This window comes from Biomphalaria glabrata, chromosome 1 (assembly GCF_947242115.1).
Source record: "Biomphalaria glabrata chromosome 1, xgBioGlab47.1, whole genome shotgun sequence".
NCBI classification, from domain to species: Eukaryota; Metazoa; Mollusca; class Gastropoda; family Planorbidae; genus Biomphalaria; species Biomphalaria glabrata.
This window is the reverse complement of record NC_074711.1, coordinates 78,043,100-78,065,682: the sequence shown is the minus strand read 5'-3', so window position 1 is coordinate 78,065,682 and position 22,583 is coordinate 78,043,100. Positions and strand designations below refer to the sequence as shown.

At 38.7% G+C, this 22,583-nt stretch overlaps 2 protein-coding genes across 7 annotated transcripts in view; one reads left to right on the top strand and one right to left on the bottom strand.

Moving 5' to 3' along the window:
• LOC106078161 (polypeptide N-acetylgalactosaminyltransferase 5-like) overlaps positions 1-22,583 on the bottom strand; it is a 140,260-nt gene that overhangs the window by 40,699 nt on the left and 76,978 nt on the right. Inside the window, exon 1 of one of the 6 annotated variants that reach the window (XM_056016617.1) lies at positions 17,747-17,923. The exons of the other annotated variants lie outside the window; for them this stretch is intronic. The gene's annotated coding sequence lies outside the window, so the exon portion shown is untranslated. Of the gene's footprint in view, positions 1-17,746; positions 17,924-22,583 lie in introns of those variants that run through there. 6 annotated transcript variants of the gene reach the window in all.
• LOC129926284 (formin-2-like) lies at positions 1,197-15,968 on the top strand. Its single transcript, XM_056029481.1, has 2 exons — positions 1,197-1,607; positions 14,853-15,968. The coding sequence occupies exons 1-2, from the start codon at positions 1,197-1,199 to the stop codon at positions 15,966-15,968; spliced, it is 1,527 nt and encodes a 508-aa protein (XP_055885456.1).

Genomic DNA, 22,583 nt, shown 5'->3' with positions numbered 1-22,583 from the left:
TTTTATTACAATGGTTCTACTCTCCCCTCCCCATGTTGTTCTGACCCCTATACTCGGGGTAATGTAAGGTCAGTATCCCAGTCTGGGGTGGCGTTGAGAGGGAGAGGGGCGCCTGGGTCGCTACGTCTCAGACGCTTTTAACAGCTTTACTGAAGTATTGGAGATCTGTTACAGAGTTGAGCTCGGTGGTTAGTCAGTTCAAAATAATAGAAGCAATAAGTACACAAATGGCCAGTATCCCACTGATAGGCTGGACTTAGATACAGAGTCAAAGAAACAAAGCACTTCACACATTTGCAAGTTTAAAGGACATTTCAGATTATGTAACATAAACAAAGACAGCAGATAGATAGATAGATAGATAGATAGATAGGTAGATAGATAGATAGATAGATAGATAGATAGATAGATAGATAGATAGATAGATAGATAGATAGATAGATAGATAGATAGAAATAGAGGGAGGTGTGGGAACCGATCCTAACACTTCCAGGGTACCCGAAACCGTTGACCCACTAGCGCTGATAGCCACAAACACGAATCAATCTATTTAATTGCAGGCCCACATATCACCACGTCAATCTTATCCAGAAGTCAGTTAATCAACTCCTTACTAGATACGTCTATATAATGAGACCCATTGAGCAATCACTCACATGAAAGCCACACTCCGGGATTATCACTCAATATCCCCTGGTTTAAACACCTAAGATCTTTATCGCGACCAGTACTAGGAGCACAGGTAACGTGCGAAGTCAACTAAACCTTTCCCCACCTGTTCCTTTTCAAACACTTTTTTTTATTGGAGCAGCCTTAACAAGTAGCCGCGTCAACGCTCGTCCTCTCTCCCTCTCCCAGCCACGTCACAAGTACTCGTGAAATGTACATACATCTACAACAATCAATACTCTAGACTCGTTTTGTGTCTGTTTGTTTGCTTGACGGCTAAACAAAGAGCTCGTCTGATTACTGTCTAACAGAATGACCGTTTCTCAACCTGAGCACTGACTGGTTTCAGTTTCACCCTCTGCCTGAGTAACTCACAGGTGCATCACACGACACGCCATCTACAACGCAATAGTTTCATGAGTTAACTGCAGTAACTAAGTTATCTTTCCTTGAAAAGAAAAACAGGAGCTCTTGTGAAACTAGATGAAATAAAAAGACAGCTACCATCTGTATTAAGTTTACAGGCTATGAATTCAAACTCTGCCCCTGTATTAAGTTTACAGGCTATGAATTCAAACTCTGCCCCTGTATTAAGTTTACAAGCTATGAATTCAAACTCTGCCCCTGTATTAAGTTTACAAGCTATGAATTCCAACTCTGCCCCTGTATTAAGTTTACAGGCTATGAATTCAAACTCTGCCCCTGTATTAAGTTTACAAGCTATGAATTCCAACTCTGTCCCTGTATTAAGTTTACAAGCTATGAATTCCAACTCTGCCCCTGTATTTAGTTTACAAGCTATGAATTCCAACTCTGCCCCTGTATTAAGTTTACAAGCTATGAATTCAAACTCTGCCCCTGTATTAAGTTTACAGGCTATGAATTCAAACTCTGCCCCTGTATTAAGTTTACAGGCTATGAATTCCAACTCTGCCCCTGTATTAAGTTTACAAGCTATGAATCCAACCTCTCTCCCCATTTTTTCCCCTCCATTCTAACACTAATCACCAACGTGTAATAAACAGAAGGGTTGAATGTCTCTAAACATCAAGCACACGACAAAAAGCAGATCATTCCAGGGCTGTCTGTTTCCGGGGAGGAGGGAGGATGTCTGTCACTATTATAAAGTTCTGGTCAGTGAGTCCAAGTGGTCCGAGAGGCCAGGCATACCAGGACTTTAAATGTCAAGATACTTGATAAAACGTTCCATCAATCTTATTCTTCGATCCACTGACTCGTTGAAAATGTGTTAATAAAAATGTTGAAAATAAAAGTACAAGCTTATAAACAGTGTCTCAGTTCACGTTACCAGTCAGTGGGTGCAACACTCAATCAGCCAATCAGTGGGTGCAATACTCAATCAGCCAATCAGTGGGTGCAATACTCAATCAGCCAATCAGTGGGTGCAATACTCAATCAGCCAATCAGTGGGTGCAATACTCAATCAGCCAATCAGTGGGTGCAACACTCAATCAGCCAATCAGTGGGTGCAATACTCAATCAGCCAATCAGTGGGTGCAATACTCAATCAGCCAATCAGTGGGTGCAATACTCAATCAGCCAATCAGTGGGTGCAATACTCAATCAGCCAATCAGTGGGTGCAATACTCAATCAGCCAATCAGTGGGTGCAATACTCAATCAGCCAATCAGTGGGTGCAATACTCAATCAGCCAATCAGTGGGTGCAACACTCAATCAGCCAATCAGTGGGTGCAATACTCAATCAGCCAATCAGTGGGTGCAATACTCAATCAGCCAATCAGTGGGTGCAATACTCAATCAGCCAATCAGTGGGTGCAATACTCAATAAGCAAATCAGTGGGTGCAATACTCAATCAGCCAATCAGTGGGTGCAATACTCAATCAGCCAATCAGTGGGTGCAATACTCAATCAGCCAATCAGTGGGTGCAATACTCAATCAGCCAATCAGTGGGTGCAATACTCAATCAGCCAATCAGTGGGTGCAATACTCAATCAGCCAATCAGTGGGTGCAACACTCAATCAGCCAATCAGTGGGTGCAATACTCAATCAGCCAATCAGTGGGTGCAATACTCAATCAGCCAATCAGTGGGTGCAACACTCAATCAGCCAATCAGTGGGTGCAATACTCAATCACCAATCAGTGGGTGCAATACTCAATCAGCCAATCAGTGGGTGCAATACTCAATCAGCCAATCAGTGGGTGCAATACTCAATCAGAAAAGCACGTGCGATGTCAATGGAACAGCGTTATACACGAGTGAGTCCCAATCTGGCGGTCACCGGATCAAGATCGGGTTAATCCTTCATACTACTTTATATGAAGCATTTATTCACAAATTGGATACTTGTCTCATCTACTTATGCGTTATTCAACCTAAACTATTGCCAAAGAGTAAGAGTCACCGGTAACCAGTCTGCGGGATAATTGAAAACTCTTGTTTAGTCCCTCTCTGTGACAGTCTCTAACAGATCGAGCCAAAAAGCAGAAGTGAAGTTGCGGACAATAAATAAATACTATTTTGTAATATAATAACTTAATACTGATAGGAAAGGCTCCTGCACAGCCTGCAACTGACTCACGCGATGGACAATCTAAGTGTTGTGTTTTATAACAAGAGGGAATTCTCATAGCCTCTATCAAAGTAACAATCTTCTGCCTGACACGTCACGTGTTGACATTGTCACTCATCATTATATCGGAGACAAGATCACTGCCATATTCTGACATGTCTTTATTAGCAGTGACAAAGTGCGGCGTATCTCAAACCAAAAGCCTTGACTATCAAGGAAATAACTGATAAAGTGAAACATTTTTTTTTTGCAACTCACCTGATGTACCAACAATGCTGGCTTAAAAAAAAAAGTCAACAATTCTTTTTCATAAAAAAAAACAAAAAGCAAACATGTCATTCAAAGAAAGAAAGAACATTTCCCTGAACGAGTGCATGCTAATCAAGTTAAATATTTAAATATTTTAAATCAATCATGTAATTAATGTTTTAATGACTCAAAATTAAACCAAATATATGCAATGCCAAAAAAGGATTGCTGTCCGAAACTACTGATATTTGGTGTATCAGTAGACGCGTTGTTGTTTTTTTTTTTGCTATCCGTAAGCACTATTCTTGTTAACCGTTGTGCGACAGTATTCACAATTTTTACAAGATAAGCTCGGCAAAGAGTTAAAGACCAATGCCAATATATTATACATACATATAATACATGTGTATCATTAACTTTATATCGTATAAAGCATTACTATTAAATTAAAATTAAATTCTATAGTATTATTATAAAACACCATAATTCGTTGACCACCGAAGACTGTTCGTGTAGATTGTAGAGTGTATTAATGTAAAATCTATAAGTGTCTACGTATAGTAACAGTACAGCACACATTGTAAGGTCATTGGAAACAATTGACGATAACAACCCTGGAGGCCTTAACCGAGTGGTTCATTTCCGGCTACCTAGTTGGAGACTGGCCTTGACCCACATTGAAAGTCCATTCACGTGACAGTTACTCGCTCTCAATATGCCAGACTCTCAGCCGAGCTCCAAAAGTCAAGACTTTATCAGTGAGTGAGATTCTACTACTAGTGAGAGGTCAATTCTGCTACTTACAACTAAGTACTTGTTAACTAAACACGTTTGTACTGTATCAAAAGTACTTCACAATTATGTAGATGTGTACTGAAGACATTAACGAACACTTTTTAAAAGAGAAGTGAGATTTCTCAAATCTGTCTTCACTGACCACGACTCGTAGTGTCATTAGAAAAAATGTCTCAGGACAGAAAAGTTAAAAAATCATGCAGTCATAATTCTTTAAAAAGTCACGCAGTCATAATTTATAAAACAGAACAGAAAACTCAGAAGACAGAAAAACAAATATTATTACTATTGTGACTTAAATTTCAGTTTTATCTTTGAGTGTGTGACTACAGCGACAAATGCTAAAAGCGGGTACCCGATGTGGGAGACAGAACAACGCAAGCCAATATTTAGACATTAAGTCTGCAAACAATGTCTGCTGAACCCAAAGAGTTCCAAGAGGTCCTCAAACTTGACCGGGGAGGAAAAAGTAATTTCTTATTGGTAAAGGATCCACGTCCCAAAGGGGTTTACTTTCATAACCTTGTCATCGATTGCTGCCCCACCCACTCGCCCCATGACCCTCTTCTTGGGGACCAGAAAAACTATTTTCTTCCCTGTCATCATTCAGTTGACGTGACGCAGATTGTCTGTTCCATTACACATCTCTCTCTTAAGAGTAGCATTGTCTCTTGGGATTTTCATCTATACAATTCCTGGAGGCTACAGCATTTATTACCAACATTCCACTTAGAAGTCGACTTTTGTAGCATGACTGTTGTAAGACAACCTTGTCATACGAATAATTGGGCAAAAGGTTCAAATTAATCCAGGAATGGAAAGAGGGGGAGAAAAAAAAACGTGTTCAAGTGTCAAATGGACTATTAAGTGTCACCTAAATGTGATATTGTGTAACAATGTCACCTAAATGTGATGTGTAACAGTGTAACTTAAATGTGATTGTGTAACAAGTATTTAGAGTACTGCGCTCTAGACTGTGAGACGATTCAGTCTAAACATTTCGGGCACGAGCTAGTCACGTGGAAGCAACGAAATACCATTTGTAAAAAACTATTATTGAATGGAGACATTTACATACATAACTGTACAATCCTCTATAGCAGTGGTTCCCAAACTTTTTTGTCTCGTAGACCCCTTGCCATGTTTTAAGTTTTCGGTAGACCCCCCAGCATTTTTTTGAAAATTCATTAACTTCAGATGTGCTTTTCTCACTGATTACTATGCTATATATATATTTATTGATGACATTCAAAACAAAATAAAGCAAAATAAAATTTAATATGCATTACAAGAAGTAACTAAACAACAACAACAACAAAAAAAAACGCCTATTGGTGGGCAGCTTTGATAATAAAATGTCAATCTTGGGGTTCAATTTAGTTCGGGTTAACATTCTATCTTCTCGATTAGATGATGTCTGACTGATTTAAATTTGGAAAGTAAGAAAATTTATCATTGTATGCTTCATTAATTTAATCCTCACATGAAACACTGAGATTATGCCTTCGTGTTGATCAAATTTAGGTTATCACATTGTAGCTGCAAGTTAACCTCATTCAATTTATGAAACAAGTTTGTGAAATAGACTATGTCCGATTCCCGTTTAATTTCTGTGTTTTAAAATAGGATCTTAGCAACCAAGAACTCAGAAAAAATAGTGTCAAAGATAAGCCTTTTGAAAACTATCATACTTCTGTGTGAAGGAGCAATTGATCAAAATTTCAGGCAAAAAGCAATTCTTTATGAATTTCTTGATTCATAACAAAAATATAATAATACCACTACATTATCAGGCAAGGTTAACTAGTCCAGCTTTTTAAAAAAGTAAATCGTAATAACACGATAACCATTCATTGTCCAAAACTCATTTCACCATTACACCTTTGAACTATATTGTTGCTTAAAGGAATTTTTAATGATATCAGATATAGGATTGTGTAAAACAGATTGTAAAACCTCTTCAATGGTTGGCAAAGTCAATATTTTGCTTATAGTGTGCAGTTTTTTAGAGTTTGATATAAGCCTAAGTAAATATATTGTAAGACGCTCACAAACCTATTCCCTTCTATGATGTTTAATCAACATTTTTCTACTGTGGCTTAATTCTGAATTTAAAAGTTTTCAAAAGTATTTCAAATCTTGATCTATTTTATTTCATGTTGACTTTTCTCGATGTTACAGCTTCGATGGTTTCATAGCGACATAGCTTCAAACTTTGTTAGATAAAAATAAAGAACAAATGCAATAGTTGTTCAACAAAGAAAGAATGAAGCCAAATTTTTAATAACCAACAATTTACGGTCAACATTTTATTTTATAGACTCTGCCATGCAAATTATTACTTTCATGTAGACACAATTAAGGTATTTAAAATAATACGTTAAAATTTTTAAATAAAAAAAAAAATCATGCCACTAACAGGGTTGAAATTCAAAGGATTAACTAAGGTACAAATCATTTGTGAACGAGTCAATTTCATGAATGGTCATGCTTCAATGAGATTCGCCTTCGTAGACCCCCATTAACAGGCCATAGACCCCCCCCCCTCAATTTATTTTTTCACTTCCGTAGACCCCTTGGAAGTCCTCGTAGACCCCTGGGGGTCTATATAGACCACTTTGGGAATCACTGCTCTATAGTCATAAGTACCTCACTAGCAGAGTGGTTAGTATGTCTGCTTGAGCCATGAGTTTGAATTCAAGTCGTTCCCTTATTTTTAATGCCTTTAAAAAACAGATTAGGGTGAAAATAACCCAGATATCCCCTTCTACCCTCCTTTTTTCCACAACTGGTCCAGATAAGTGATAAGATCATAGCATATTGAGAAACCTAAAAGCGTCAAAACTAAAATGCGCCTAATCCAGATTTCCATCGAACTCTTCTAAAGAGAAAAAAAGTAAGTTGGGTTTAAAATCAACAAAAATTATAAAAAAAAATCGATAACAGCCAGTAATAACTAAAGATTACAGAACAATTAAAGCTATTTAAAGTTACAGAGATAATAGTCTTTTACTCGTGGAAAAGGACTCGATGTGACGCAGAACGAACCACAACAATAAACAAACAATGAGGTAATTCTAAACTCTGTATTAATGAATGCTTTACTTCAGTTTGAAGATGATATCATAGCTAGTTAATGGTTTGAAAATGGCAACCATTCAACTCTTTAATTCTAACAATCAATACAACAAACTTTACAAGATTTATCTGTAAGCACGGCACTTGTTGAGAATTTCTAATGTGGAAAAAAAAATTGACTCATGTATTTTTAGAGCCCATTCAAAACTTCCTTTAACAAACTGTCACAATGCGCTTCATTTTCTATGGCATCAGTTTGAGCGGATCACTTTGGTTAAACTGTGAGTTGTCATCATGCTCTGGCTAATAGCCAAACGATAGAAATGGACAAATGGTTTTGAGTGTGGGTCATGTCCAAGAAAGCCAGTGGAGTATGGCAGCACATTAGGGACGCTATGACCGAGCCTCCCCATGGTGGAGTCTGCCCAGGCCTGACCAAGCTATTATAGCACAGTGTAGGACGTGCCCATTCCTGTTGGTTCATAGTTCAGGCCAAACCTCGACTCACGGTGCACCCGCTGCGGACAGGAAGAAGAGGAAACTGGCTCCTGTTCTCTTCTACTGCACCATACTATCTGAATTCCGTTCGGACACGTCTGGGAAGTCACTAGTTCTTGACCTGTAGGGTGACATACGTGCATTACGCAGGGTCTTAGTCCAGGGCTTTTGCAAGAGAAGATTTGAACCTCTCAAACCCTCACTCAAATGGAGTTTGATGACGATGACAAACCTTTTTAGAGGACTAAACATCCAAAGAACTCGTTAAACTTTCATACTTTTGATAACGAATTAGAATGAATTAACCTATAATACTTAGAGTAAGTCACACGATTCAAATGTTTACGCTTCCTCACGAAGATGTAACCAAGTCACAGACTAGAACTGTCCCATTATAATGTAGGATTTAAAATGCCGTTACTTGAACTTTTACAATTCAACAATGTTACCAGAGCGTAAAACAAAATAAATTCCAACAACAAACTTCGTTTGGATCAAAAGATTTAATTAAATCAACAAAATAAAAAAGAGTTAAAGAGACGAAATAATTGACCTAATAATACTAGTGCTGAACATCCCAGACCCAGTGAATCTGTGCATGAGATAATGGCTAGAGAACGGAGAGCTTCACAAGAATAGGAGAAAACAAAAGTGGAAGACAAAGAATGAAAAAAAAAAAAAGGAGGTTTGTCTAGACGTGAGGGAAAAAAGTCATTCAACTTTAAACAACCCAATAAATGATTTGAAATAAAACCCCAGAAACAACTAGATTTAATTGTAAGCAAAACGGATGTCGAAATCCCAGCAACGGGGGAAAAAAAAAGCTGTCTGTGGTCTGTAAGTAACTTTCACAGTTAGTGTCCACACCATCTTCAGGGCTCGCATGACGTAATGGTTTTGTGGGTCTGTACCTAGGGATGGGTCAGATGTCAGATCAATCAAGTTAACAGGCCAGACGGCTAGGATCACCAAACTAATCAAAACAAAAGGAGACGCATAGATCTTCAGAGTGGTCACATGACTAGAACCATTCAAGGCCAAACCAGACACTGTTAAATCTGAACATGGTCAGCAACACGAAGTTAATGGAACACTTTCTTAAAGCTGGCTAAGTCATGACATAACAAACCATTTAGAACGACTTCTAAACTAGCCTAGGACACCTTCTTAACGGTCAGATATTAGGTAACGCCAAAAAAAAAAAATCACCGTTTAACCCCCCCCCCCCTCCGTAACAAAGACTCAATTACCCCCCCCCCCCCCTTTTTTTTTTGCCGTAGAGTAACCTTACAGAAAATTCAAATTTTCCAAAAGATTTATTTATTAATTTTCAAAAATACTTATTTAGTAATTATCACTTTCACACATCACTACTTAATCATGGTATCAATACTGAACAGTTGCCTCCCAGTTAAAAAAAGAAACGCGGAAATTTGTGTTCATTACCGGTAACATTTTTATAAAACCCGTGGTATAACCCTTCCACGAAAACTCGGACCCGCGAAAATCAAAAGGCCACTGTACCTGTTAATTCATTGGAATATCTGTTTGTTTTGTTATGTAACAAATCTCAAACCCCATAACCCTTTGCAGTTTCTAATATCCGAACGTTCTTTAAGTTTGTCTAAAATGAAAAGATGGGCCATATAAGTAAAGGTGGGATATTGTGAGAGTTCCTTTTGATTTCAACGTGTGCGTGTGTGTGTGTCCACAACAATGATTTATTTCAATATCTAGTGTAAATGATCTTAACCCTGATCACTCACCACTTGGAAATGGCAGATACACGCTCAGCAACTTAGCCACCACGTACTAATATAATAAATTTAAAAGAAAAGGAGCATGTTCGGATTAGAATACAAAAAAATCATGGTCCTTTATCTCTACCAAAAGTACCTCGAGCAGTAGATCATATCCTCTTATCGTTCCCATAAGTTTTGGAGCAGTAGATCATATCCTCTATCTTTCCCATAAGTTTTGGAGCAGTAGATCATATCCTCTATCTTTCCCAAAAGTTTAGGAGCAGTAGATCATATCCTCTATCTTTCCCATAAGTTTTGGAGCAGTAGATCATATCCTCTATCTTTCCCATAAGTTTAGGAGCAGTGGATCATATCCTTTTGTGTCACAAGAGTCTTGGACCAGTAAATGATATTCCCTATCTCTGAGTCAAAAGATCACTTGATCATTTCCTGGTGTCACAAATGTTCCTTAACACTGTTTTCTCCCAAAGCATGGGAAACCGAAAAAGCCTCTGTGGTAATTTTAAAGTGGTAAAAGGAATTTTAGATTTTTATTCGAAGGCGTCGTCTAGAGTGTCACACAATAGTTACACTAGAAATCTACTACTAATGATTTTACAGTTCTCAGCTGATATGTTGCTACAGGATCAGGGAGCAATTTTAGCATAAACTGACAAAAACAACAGCTTTTTAAATCAACCAGGAGCAAATTGTTATTTGAAGCGCACGGGCAAAATTGATCCGCCCTTGTACACCATTGTACACAGCCGACACCTAACACGACCTCCCCTCCCCCCAAAAGTGTTAACATAGCCACGGGCAGGGCAGATAATGCACAAATAAAACGAAGGGCGCAAATCAATCAACATTGCAAAACAGAAATGCGGGTCGGGCTCCAAGTTTTTATGGTGGATGCTGGACTTGACAAAATACTTGCAGCCACTCGACTCGATTCAATAAAACCCAGACCACGAGCAGAGTTCTCTCTAAAAGCAATAGCTATCGTTATTGTGTTATTTAGCACATCGGCACTTGTCATGGTTAGGGTTTAGTTTTCTTTTTAAATCAGTATCTACCCAACTATCCTAAAAGTCTTATATGAGAATCTCCCAGGGACAACACTGTTCTCTGGCTATTAACACTAACACCAAACTACTTCCTTCCTTTATAGGCTATATGGCATAGGCTTAAGGCACTTTGAAAAATGTAAACAGGTTTTGAACAGGCAGATCTAACTCTGAATGTTTTTCATCTGTTAAAACGAAAGGAGATGCGAGCTTACAACTTTTGGTCCTTGTACTGAAAACTACATGCGTTGAGTAATTACTTAAGAAGATACATGGGCATTTCATTATAGATCAGGGCTGGGTAAATTACTATCCCAGCGTTTCATGCGGCCCGCGGACACCTACAAATATTAGGTCTGCCCACAGATATATACATTTTTAGTCGAAGTAAAATATTGGGTGGGCAGCGTGTCAAGATTGTTGCAATAAAACAAAACAGCTTGATTATTGTTACAAATAAAAACACTTGATTAAAGTTTATTGTAGCAGTAAGAAAAAGCTTGCATTCCTGCGCTGACGATACATTTTGAAATGGAATTACAGTTGTAGCTGAGATCGGATTCAGACAGATAGATCTATTATGAATAGTTTAATGTAGTTCAACACTTTTTCTCCACATAAATCAAGATATGGTTTATTCACATTCCCTCCCCCCCCCCCCCCTAGTTTTAAGTGAGAAAATAATTGAAGAAACAGACTTGCAAGTAACTTGTGTACATTTGATTTTTTAAAAAAAAGGGAACACTCCATTTAACTGTCCAGGAACCGATATACTGTTAAACAAAATATATTTATACCACAGGGACACATCCGTCTACTTTCAAGTAGCAGTGAGGCAGAACGGTAAACTGTTGAGAACCTCAACACTCCCCAGCATAGGCACATAATCAATGTACATCGTTTGAAAACTGCTTTGATAGCAAAACATAGTGTTGGGTAAACTAGAGTCAATTACGAACTTTTAGTCTGAGGGCTTTACAAGGAGGGGAAGAGAAACAGTCTTGAATTAGTTAAAGATGTGCGTCAGTGTGCGCTGCGTCAATTCGTTCAAAGTTTTCAGTTTGAATATCGATTCCCCCGGCCCTCCTTGTTATTTATTGATGGCTATGGACCGTATGGATCAATGAACAGATAAAAGACAGTTTCAATATTTTATCTGCCATCCCGTAGTGATGACATTTTAATTAGGAACAAGAACGATGCGTGAGTGTTTGTGTGTGTGTGTGTGCGCGTTTTCAATCAATTTAATCTTCAGTGAATCAATCGAACACTAATAGTTTTTCAGTCCCCCCCCTCCCCCCGGCCCCAGGACACAAGAATGTCTTTCAAACTGAACATTCGAGTTTCTAGTCAAGTACAAACTCATCTTGCTCTTTAACCATCACTAGTTGTGTTGCAAGTAAGAGTGAATCATGTGGAGATACATTAGATGATCTCTACTCCAAAGATACAGCATAACAGTATAATTTATACCCTAAAGATAAAGGTAATATAAGATAAAGATAATATATACTCCAAAGATACGAGAAACATTATTATTTATGCTCTAAAAACACAAAGCATAATTCATAAAGAAACAAATATAGTGACGCTTTTCAATATTTATAGATCTGTTACTTGGATGTGCAAGTTTGAAATAAATACGCTGAAAATCAGAGAGAAAAAAATCAATTTTAATTTTTAATAAACTATCGATCAATCAAAACAGCTCCCAGTAGTAGCAGAGTTTTAATTGAATCATACACATTAAATTTTATCTACGCCCACGGCAATCGACTACATAGGGCAGGACTGTAGGCAACGTAACAATTAAATAATAGAACAACTGTACGTTTGACCTTTTCAAAAGAGAACAATTGAATAAAAGAACAGCTGAACGTTGACCTTTTCAAAACAATTTAAAAAGGAAAGATGAAACAGGAACATGCTTAAAAAGTAAACGAGAGAGAGAGAGAGAGAGAGAGAGAGAGAGAGAAAGAGAGAGGGCAAAGAGAGAGAGAAAGAAAGATAGTAGAAGAGAAGAAGAAAAAGAGGAGAAAGTGGGAGGGGGAATGGGAGGGAAGAGAAGAAAACGGAGAATGATTATAATAAAATGAGGGGAAATGCACACTTAGATAATCTTTCCTAAATCTCTCCACCAGCGAACACAGAACTGTATCTTGGTGTATTGTTCAATATAGAACGTCATTTAGTTCACAAGAGAACAGCCTCCAAAAGAAAGTCAGTCCTTCAGCTTAACAAACGTATCCATCACATGGAGACCCACTGAACATTAGTGTGTGTTCGGTCTTCACAAAGTTGTCTGGCCCAGCTGTTACTCTAATCTGAATCGAAGGCATACAAACTTTGAAGAGGTCTAGGAGGAGCATTGATTTCAGTTTTCAATCTTACCTAGATAGATTAAAGACGTACATGCGTGAAACCAAAGTTTTCTTCACACTATTGTAATCCCCTGAATCAAGTGATATTTTAAAAAAATAAATAAAGTCGTCAGCAATATTGAGACCTAGATTTATATCTTTGATACAACGCAATGTTTGTGTGTGTGTGTATATATGTGTGTGGTCCAAGTGACCACTAGATCAAGAAACCAGCTAAGATCAGCGATTACATTAAATACAAGAAGAACCGGATACAGTAAGAACTCTATTTTTGCATTGGCCTGTAGTCAATGGCGAGTTGTGTGCTGATGTGTTCAATAGATAGATTAAGACCACTGGCAATACAGAACTCGTGAATCAGTGCTAAAAAGAGCGAGAAAAACGGTATACCTTTTGAAATACATAGATAATAAACGGTATACCTTTAGAAATACATAGATAATAAACACTTCCTATAGTCTGCACACCAGATACACCAGAAAGACATCTATTCATAATTTATCCACTATAGATGAAAATCTCAAAGATAAAGTGACTACTACTAAAAAATTCACCAAGAAAAAGTGAGCCTGACTTGTGGATAACACATAAATGTGACAAAATACCCATCCAGAAAGAACGGTTGTCACGTGAACAGAACAATATAGCCATCCGCGTTTTTCTGATGAAGAATTCAGATATCTAGCCACAACGTGTAGGCCTAGACACAACATTTAGACACAACATGTAGGCCTAGACACAACATCTAGTTACAACATGTAGTTACAACATGTATATCTAGATACAAAATGTGGATACAACATCTAGATACAACATGTAAATCTGATAATATAATGTAAATCTAGACACAACATGTAGATAATCTAGACACAAAATGCAGACATAGATCTAAATCTCCACCTCGTCAATTTCTCTTATCAAGTAATATTGCTCTGCAAATTATTATTTTTTTCTAAAAAGGAAAATCCGTTGCCACCGGACACAGAATCTCGAAACATCAACGTTGTGATCACAGGCCTTCTCATTTTGGCCAGCAGACGAGATCAAAGGGAGATGATTTCATGCGAGTATTGTCTTTGAGAGACGTGCCTTACATTTTCAGGAAATGAAATCCTGAAAGAATCGCTTCTCAATTCACGTGTGCGCCCGTGCGTGTGTAGGTAGAAATGTGAGACCCACTCATTGTCATCCCACTACATCACTGCTAGACCTCATTAGACTGCGGGACAGTAGGCGACTAATTGGATTGTATTAGCAGCACACACACAAATCTCATCTCAGGAATCCGAAGACTTTATCAAGTGGGAAAGGAAGTCAGCTTTTAATACGATAAATCCCGATTCCGACGGCGCAAATTACTTTCAAGTCTCTACAATGTGGTTTTATTAGATGATACAATCAAAGAACTATAACCTATCGATGGAAACCTAATTGGGTCTGATGTAGAGTTATTGGATGATGTGATGGAATATCCACGCAGTCGACTGCGTATTACCCCCTGATGCTGACGCGTCTGCATGCTTTCACAATAGATAGATCTAGAGTTCTAAAAATTACATTTAAAATGTTAGAAAGAAAATCAGCTTTTTACACAAGACTCAAACGAAGTCCTCAAAAGGGGACTAATTCATCTTATACCAGCACTTCAGTCAATTTCAATTTCTTTCCTTATTAGATACCAAACGAAGTAATTTATTACCAAAAGATACATTTTTTAATTGATTAATGTTTAAAATAGATTCATGTGTTGCCCGGTAAAAGACTATTTTGTCATGTAAAGAACAACTGCTAGAATGACATTGAATGTATTTCTCAGGACGTGCAGCCACAGCCTCTACTCAGCGGCCAGGTGCTCTACCCACCACAGCCTCTACTCAGCGGCCAGGTGCTCTACCCACCACAGCCTCTACTCAGCGGCCAGGTGCTCTACCCACCACAGCCTCTACTCAGCGGCCATGTGCTCTACCCACCACAGCCTCTACTCAGCGGCCAGGTGCTCTACCCACCGCAGCCTCTACTCAGCGGCCAGGTGCTCTACCCACCGCAGCCTCTACTCAGCGGCCAGGTGCTCTACCCACCGCAGCCTCTACTCAGCGGCCAGGTGCTCTACCCACCGCAGCCTCTACTCAGCGGCCAGGTGCTCTACCCACCGCAGCCTCTACTCAGCGGCCAGGTGCTCTACCCACCACAGCCTCTACTCAGCGGCCAGGTGCTCTACCCACCACAGCCTCTACTCAGCGGCCAGGTGCTCTACCCACCGCAGCCTCTACTCAGCGGCCAGGTGCTCTACCCACCACAGCCTCTACTCAGTGGCCAGGTGCTCTACCCACCACAGCCTCTACTCAGCGGCCAGGTGCTCTACCCACCACAGCCTCTACTCAGCGGCCAGGTGCTCTACCCACCGCAGCCTCTACTCAGCGGCCAGGTGCTCTACCCACCGCAGCCTCTACTCAGTGGCCAGGTGCTCTACCCACCGCAGCCTCTACTCAGCGGCCAGGTGCTCTACCCACCACAGCCTCTACTCAGCGGCCAGGTGCTCTACCCACCACAGCCTCTACTCAGCGGCCAGGTGCTCTACCCACCACAGCCTCTACTCAGCGGCCAGGTGCTCTACCCACCACAGCCTCTACTCAGCGGCCAGGTGCTCTACCCACCACAGCCTCTACTCAGCGGCCAGGTGCTCTACCCACCACAGCCTCTACTCAGCGGCCAGGTGCTCTCCCCACCACAGCCTCTACTCAGCGGCCAGGTGCTCTACCCACCACAGCCTCGTCTCAGCGGCCAGGTGCTCTACCCACCACAGCCTCTACTCAGCGGCCAGGTGCTCTACCCACCACAGCCTCTACTCAGCGGCCAGGTGCTCTACCCACCACAGCCACTCTATAAAGCTCTACTCCTTCATTTGCTCGTGGCTAGTGAGCTGGACACGTAACTACCAATTTTGAGGGTGAATGGTGGAAGCAAGGCTTTCCTCCCACGCCTAATTCATTGATGGAATCAATGCTTCTATCTGAATGTCTCGATGTCTACAAATAAAACAGTGTACAGTAGACTGCGACCTATGGAACATACCCAGCACAACACAACAAAACTATTAAGTAATGACAAAGTTCAAAAGTCCACTGTGGGAACATTCCAACACTCAATTTCAACACTACGATGTTGTTATGTGAAGGGGAGATAACTAAGGTAAAAGGGGACCTAATCCATAACCATGTTAACCTAATAATAAAAAAAAGTGTAACAAAAAATATTAAAAAATCACATTTAGCTGTCTGAAAAACCGTTAGAAGTTTTGACACATGACATCCGCGGGACGATGACATAACGTTACAGTGAGGGTAGATGTGCATGTTGAATGTAGGTCAGTTCCTTCAGTAGGTCATCCGTCTCCTGGTGGCCCTCGTCTGTGAGTTGTTGACATTACGTAACAACATCTCCCAGGTCAGCCTGCACGTTTCATGCTTCACAGTTTTGAGGGAAGGTCGAGCGGAGGAAGAGATCCAACTTTTGGCTAGACATGGAGTTTAACCATTGAAAAACGGCGTTTACAAGAAACGGTCTGGTTAAACCTATGGATGTTATCAGAGAAAGAATCGCTACGACGGACATGTGACCAACTGACATAAACACAGGTCAACCTTTTCGACGCTTCATTAAAACCGGGAAAGTGGTGGAAGGAGGGGAGAGAGACGATCTTGCTTAATTAAAAAATATACGGATTTTTAAAGTTAACCACATGTCTCCGCGTTAGGCCTGCCCCCCCCCCCCCAAATAAAAATGTAACGATAGATATATAGTTTTTATTGTATAACATGTTCAGGTTAACGGTGTAAGCTTATTATAGAAACAAAACATCCATCTAAAGAAATATTAATAGTAAGCATGCTTGAATTTCGGATTTCCAGACAGTGAGTTTTGAGAGTAACATAATCCAGTTGTGAAGTGCTGCCAGTAGCTTGTATAAAGGTAATTCCGTTTCTTTGATAATATCTCCATTTAAAATCAGAAGGTAACGTAAACCCAACATGATCATGATGACATTATACGCCAGACCTGATTGGAAGTTGACAAGTGTCTACGTTATAGACCAATGTGTCTGAGAATGTTAGAACAAAGAACTGACAGACATCTCCAATGTCTTTTACTTTCATCGTTAACAACTCCATGGGAAGAGTAACAAAACAAAGAGTGCGGATACAATGAATGAAAGAGAAATGGAATGGGTTTGTATCGCTCTGATACAACTAACTATAAGTGATATAACTAACTATAAGTGATATAACTAACTATAAGTGATATAACTAAACTAACAGGTACTTTAGAGGAATTATGAGGTTATATGTACAAAAGTTTTGTGTTCAGGACACAGTTTGCCAAAATGCTTTAAACTATGTAGGCTTATTTGTGGATATAGATCTTTTAGAACTAAGTCAATGCAAGCCAACGAAACGATTTTGTTTGTTGACAACCCAGGTCTCTGATGGCAGTAGTTGTCCCATCAAACATTTCATTAGACGTATAACTTTCAAGAACGATGACATCTTGAGTGTTATACGTCCAACCATTCAAGATACTATTCAGTGCACTTTAACCTCTACTCACATCGATAACAAGATCTAACAATTTTTTTAAAAGATTGTTTTTAGAATGGAACGAAAAGAAATGTTTCAAAACAAAGTAATATAAATATATGGATTAAACACGTACAATCAAACAATCCAATTCCCCAAATCGTATATCCAAATAGCGACTTCACTGGTCCAAGATGACCAGCTAAACTTTACTCCATGTCCAGTTTTGAGATTAAAGAAAAATAAACCGCCACAACAGTAGCGAGAGGAAACAACGGTACACGTGTTAAGTCAATCTTTCACTAGACGGCGACAACACGTGTGTGTGTGTATGTGTGTGCGTGTGTTTGTAGTTGTACCCACTACATGCGTGTATGTGCCCGCGTGTGTGGAGAGGGTAAGAAAAATCAAAACTCAAGAAAGATAACGCTCCACAAAATACCAGGCCACCTTATACAACACATTATGTGGACTCAATACTGTGTCCTCACACTACGGCCGTGCTATCAGTTAAAGCACTAGACACAGTGTGTGCAGCGCTGTACTGAGAGCTTCATTGCGATAAGACAAAGCCCCGGTGCATACACAATCTACTCATGTCAGCTTCAAAACTAATATGCAAAGTAGATCAAACAGTGTGGATCCTATTTTAATGATAATAGCTGAGCAAGGTGTTTCTCAATCTTTTAGTAGTAACGCCCCCACTAGAGACCAAAAAGATTACGCTTGCCCTTCTTTAGAGTTCTACCGCCTCCTGAGGGGCATTCTGAGTTGTAGAAAGTCATCCTCATGGCGTCTAAGACGTACTAAAAAAAAAGCGCAGGTCACAAAAGTCTGGTACGGGCTGAAGAGGGACAGACCTTCAAGTCAGCAAGGCATGGACGTTTGTAAAGGGCATGATCGTTGGAAGTTCATCCTTGTGTGTACAACAAAAAAAATATTATTTTTTTAGTGGGTCTGTTTTGTTTACACAAAAGACGCCACAACAGAAGAACGTTACGTTACTCAGGAGAAGTTTCCCATTTTTGAATCGACCTTGGTGCGGAAGAATAGCACGAGGAGGACACGACCTACTTCGAACATGAAACGACGTCTCTTCATGAAATAATTTCATTTACAACATCACTGTTTGGACGTGAGCACTCAATAAAATGTACTCTTGCAAAAAGTACTCATAATATAAAGGTTGGTCTAACAAAAACAACAATAAGACAACTTTATAAAGCGAGAGAGAGAGAGAGAGAGAGACAGAGAGAGAGAGAGATTTGTGTCTTAAAAGTTGGTGTTCAAAACAGTCTATCAAACCAAAGAAATAAAGACTCTCTCTACCCACGCTGTTTCAATTGTCGTGAGCATTTGACTCCTGGAGAATCATAGAAATGAAGATTGTGCTATATATTTCTATTTGTACAGAAACAGAACTAATTAATGCATTCAAGTTGAGTCGATGCTATTTTATTTACAATTTAAAACTAAACTATCTAACTAAACAATGAAACTAAAAAAAAAGCTCTAACCACAGACATGTATGTACCTAGACTGGACATTGGAATCTCAACACTACACAAACATATCGTGAATACTTCCGAAAAGCTGAAACAAGGCGTTGTTTTGTAAAGTAGTTATAAGAAATAAAGTTTGTATTTCAACCCTAACCTATGTAATATATAATTTAATGTTTAGATCTAGATGTAGTAACTGAACATCGAAAATAAGAGCACTCTTGTCTCTTAATTATTATTTTGCAATTTTTAGATACATAATCTAATCTAGTTTATCAATCAATTTAAATGTGCATAAGATTATTAAAATCAACAGACTTAAACTATTTCGATCTAAGATTATTATTGCATCATCTCAATGGAAACTAACAGGAAATGGCTTTATTTCATAGATTTGCGTGAATATATAGGTCTGTGATTAATAGCCCATTCTATTTAAAATCAGCTAACTGGTATTGCATTATTTCTAAACTTTGAAAACTAAATATTATTACTTTTCCAAGACAGAGAAGATCGATTTTCCCAGATTCGGGACGACTTGCCTTACAGATTGAAAAAGAGTTACGCATATGCATATATATTTATATAGATCTGTGATCTGGTCATTATCGGATAAGAATTTGTGTCCGTTTCCCATTCTAGGTACAATATATATGTAGATCTGCGATTCTAACAAAAATACATTTTAAAAAATGACCCAATTTTACCGCTACCTAATTCTCTTGTAGCAGTCGCAGCACTGACCTACAAAACAACGTGCTTCCAACTTTGCTCAACTGGAAATGTTGTTCTCGATACTAAGTGTTCTACTTCTCTCCCCTAGTTGAAGCACAAGCTATAAATAACATTGTTTCTTTAAAAGCTGGATTGGCTTTCCAACACGAGTCTTGAAAGGAATGACCGGCTAGCAAAAACAATGGGTTTCGAGACGGGGGAGGGTCGGAAGCACTCTGCTATTTATTGAAGTACTCCGATAACTGTCACAAGGACTAAGCAGAGAAAATGGGATCCATATAGAAACCCAGAACACGTTACCATATGAAGAAAAAACAACACATAACTATATATTATAACGGTATGAAGGATGTACATAATATAGAGGCTGGGGGTATGGTAGGTTGGGGGGATGGTGGAAGAGCACTTAAACGATCAATAGTGTAACAGTATTATAAAAATACAAAATAACCCAGCACCTTACGGAAACTTGTTAACTACAAAGTAATTCAATAATGAAAACAACTATGGATACATTCTGTTGGTGACACATGGACTCGATGTTCAATACAGCTTGACTTTAATTCTGAAAAGTTAAAATATTCTACACAGATCTAGAATGCGATCAATGCCTCAAAACAAGTAGCTCTAGATCTAAGATAGAAATTGATTGAGCCTAAGTCCAAATCAAGTGTGACAGAAAAGATGAAGAATGGTTGAAAATGTGTTGCTTGTTTTTACCAACCATTTCTATTTCTGTCCATTGTTTCCAATAACTGTGTTTGCACAACTGGTAAAGAATGCTAAGTAGCCCGCACACACCATGCAATCCAATGTATGCAAAATTCTATTTATAGACAGTCAAGGGTTTGGCGAAATCAGTTGATAAGAGTTACACAAGCATCAAGTATTTCAGCTAAAACCTTTTGGGTATTTTGACATTTCTTTATATCATGGCTGCTTTGTCTTACTTTAGGACCAGGAAGTGACGTTTAGCCTAGCGACCATTTGCACTGCGTTCAATAATGTTTTGAATAAGATGCGGCGTGGATGCAGACATTTGAATGAAATAATAGAAGCTATTCCCGTCGAAAGAGCCAGCATATATTAGCACTCAAGTAGAAATAAGAGTTCGCATAGAGTGATCAATGACAAAATTAATTTAGATCAAATAATTCCTAGTCCTGGAAAGAAAGGACGAAGAAAAATGCAATGCATCTAACGTGTTGATTACATTTACAATTCCGCTTCCAGCGAGCTCATACAATAAATTGGTTCATATCTGCCATGTATTCCCTTATTACATTTATACTGCCAAGAATGAAACAAATTTGTTTCTATGTTGATAGCTGGCTTGTCTTAAGAAGCAATACAACGTTTTCTAAAGAGATATTGTCAAGTCAAGTGTCTGCAGTCAAAGTGTCTGCAGTCAAAGTGTCTGCAGTCAAAGTGTCTGTCTGGCAGAAAATAATTACACGTAACAGTAGTGACCTATTATAATAAGTTCTCAAAGACTTTGTTGTGAGAGACACTGAAACTGTTGTGAGGGCCGCAGACTAGCATCTTGTTTTTTTTTTTTAAATATGAAAAATAGAGGAGAAAAAAAGCCAGACAGCGTAGAGATAAAGTAACGTGACCTACAATATTTACTGTTTTCTGACCACTTACCAACGTACTAATCAAAGTGATTTAAAATAAGCATCTCAAAAGTGAATATGAATGCAATGACTGAGAGTCAAAGCCTATGCCAGAGTTTCACGAAAGGTAAAACTGAGACTTTTCAATGCAATTACAGACAATTACCGATACATACAATTTCATATATACAATTTCAACGATTTTCTTTTGAACATAGTTCCATCCCTTTAAGCGCTCAATCCGACAAGGGTTTGACAATGCTTTCAAATAACATTAAGTGGTGTATAGCTGCACAGTTTGAATGGCGCCAAGTTTTCTCATAAGACAATCATGGCCTTAGTCTGAGGAGATCGTGCTCTTGTCGGTTGTTTCGATGACTTGTTCCAATTTAGCACGCAACTCAGATCAGTTTCCAGTAAATTTTATAATTTTTCAAAGTATTGTTGGGGGAAAAAGTACTACTTGCTATTATAGTGACATTAAGTAAAAGTTAATTAAAAACAAAACAATGTCCACAACTTAATGAGGATTCGCAATTATTATTTTACATACTGAACATTTTATCAGCAGTTTAACAGTAGAGTTCTTTCTAACCCAATGAAACAAATTATCTTTAAACATATTGATTATCATTACATATGGATACTGTCTCCACTATTTAATTTCCCTGGCTATATATGCAATATCTTCGAATATATATGTTTTAATTATACGACATTAGTAGAGCCGTTTTTTTTTTTTACTCAAAGCTAATCACTCTTCTAAGTTCCTAGCTTGCGGTCATGGAAGTGACGTCAACTTTCACAGCATAGTTCATCATTTCGAGAGCCTTGAAATCTTGAACTGTGATGCTTATCATATGATCGAAACTTCGTTGTGTAATGTCTTTTCATTTCATAGAGTAATACTTTTATGTGGCAATGATTATAATCCTAATCAAGAAATGTAATTGCCACTTGACACACACACACAGTTTTGTAAAATCATACGATCTTTTCAATGTTCCACTCGCTGCTACATCGCCTTCACGATTTCGTTTATTTATAAATAACTTCCTTTTAACATTGGGTACTGCTCCTTAACTCTTTCTCTCCGTAATTATTTACCACATTCTGGTGG

Excerpts from the sequence above, each read along its gene's own strand:
- LOC129926284 (XM_056029481.1), top strand. The coding sequence starts at position 1,197 with ATGAATTCAAACTCTGCCCCTGTATTAAGTTTACAGGCTATGAATTCA. Across the intron at positions 1,608-14,852 it reads TGAATTCCAACTCTGCCCCT|GACGTGCAGCCACAGCCTCT; the intron begins GTATTAAGTTTA and ends TGTATTTCTCAG.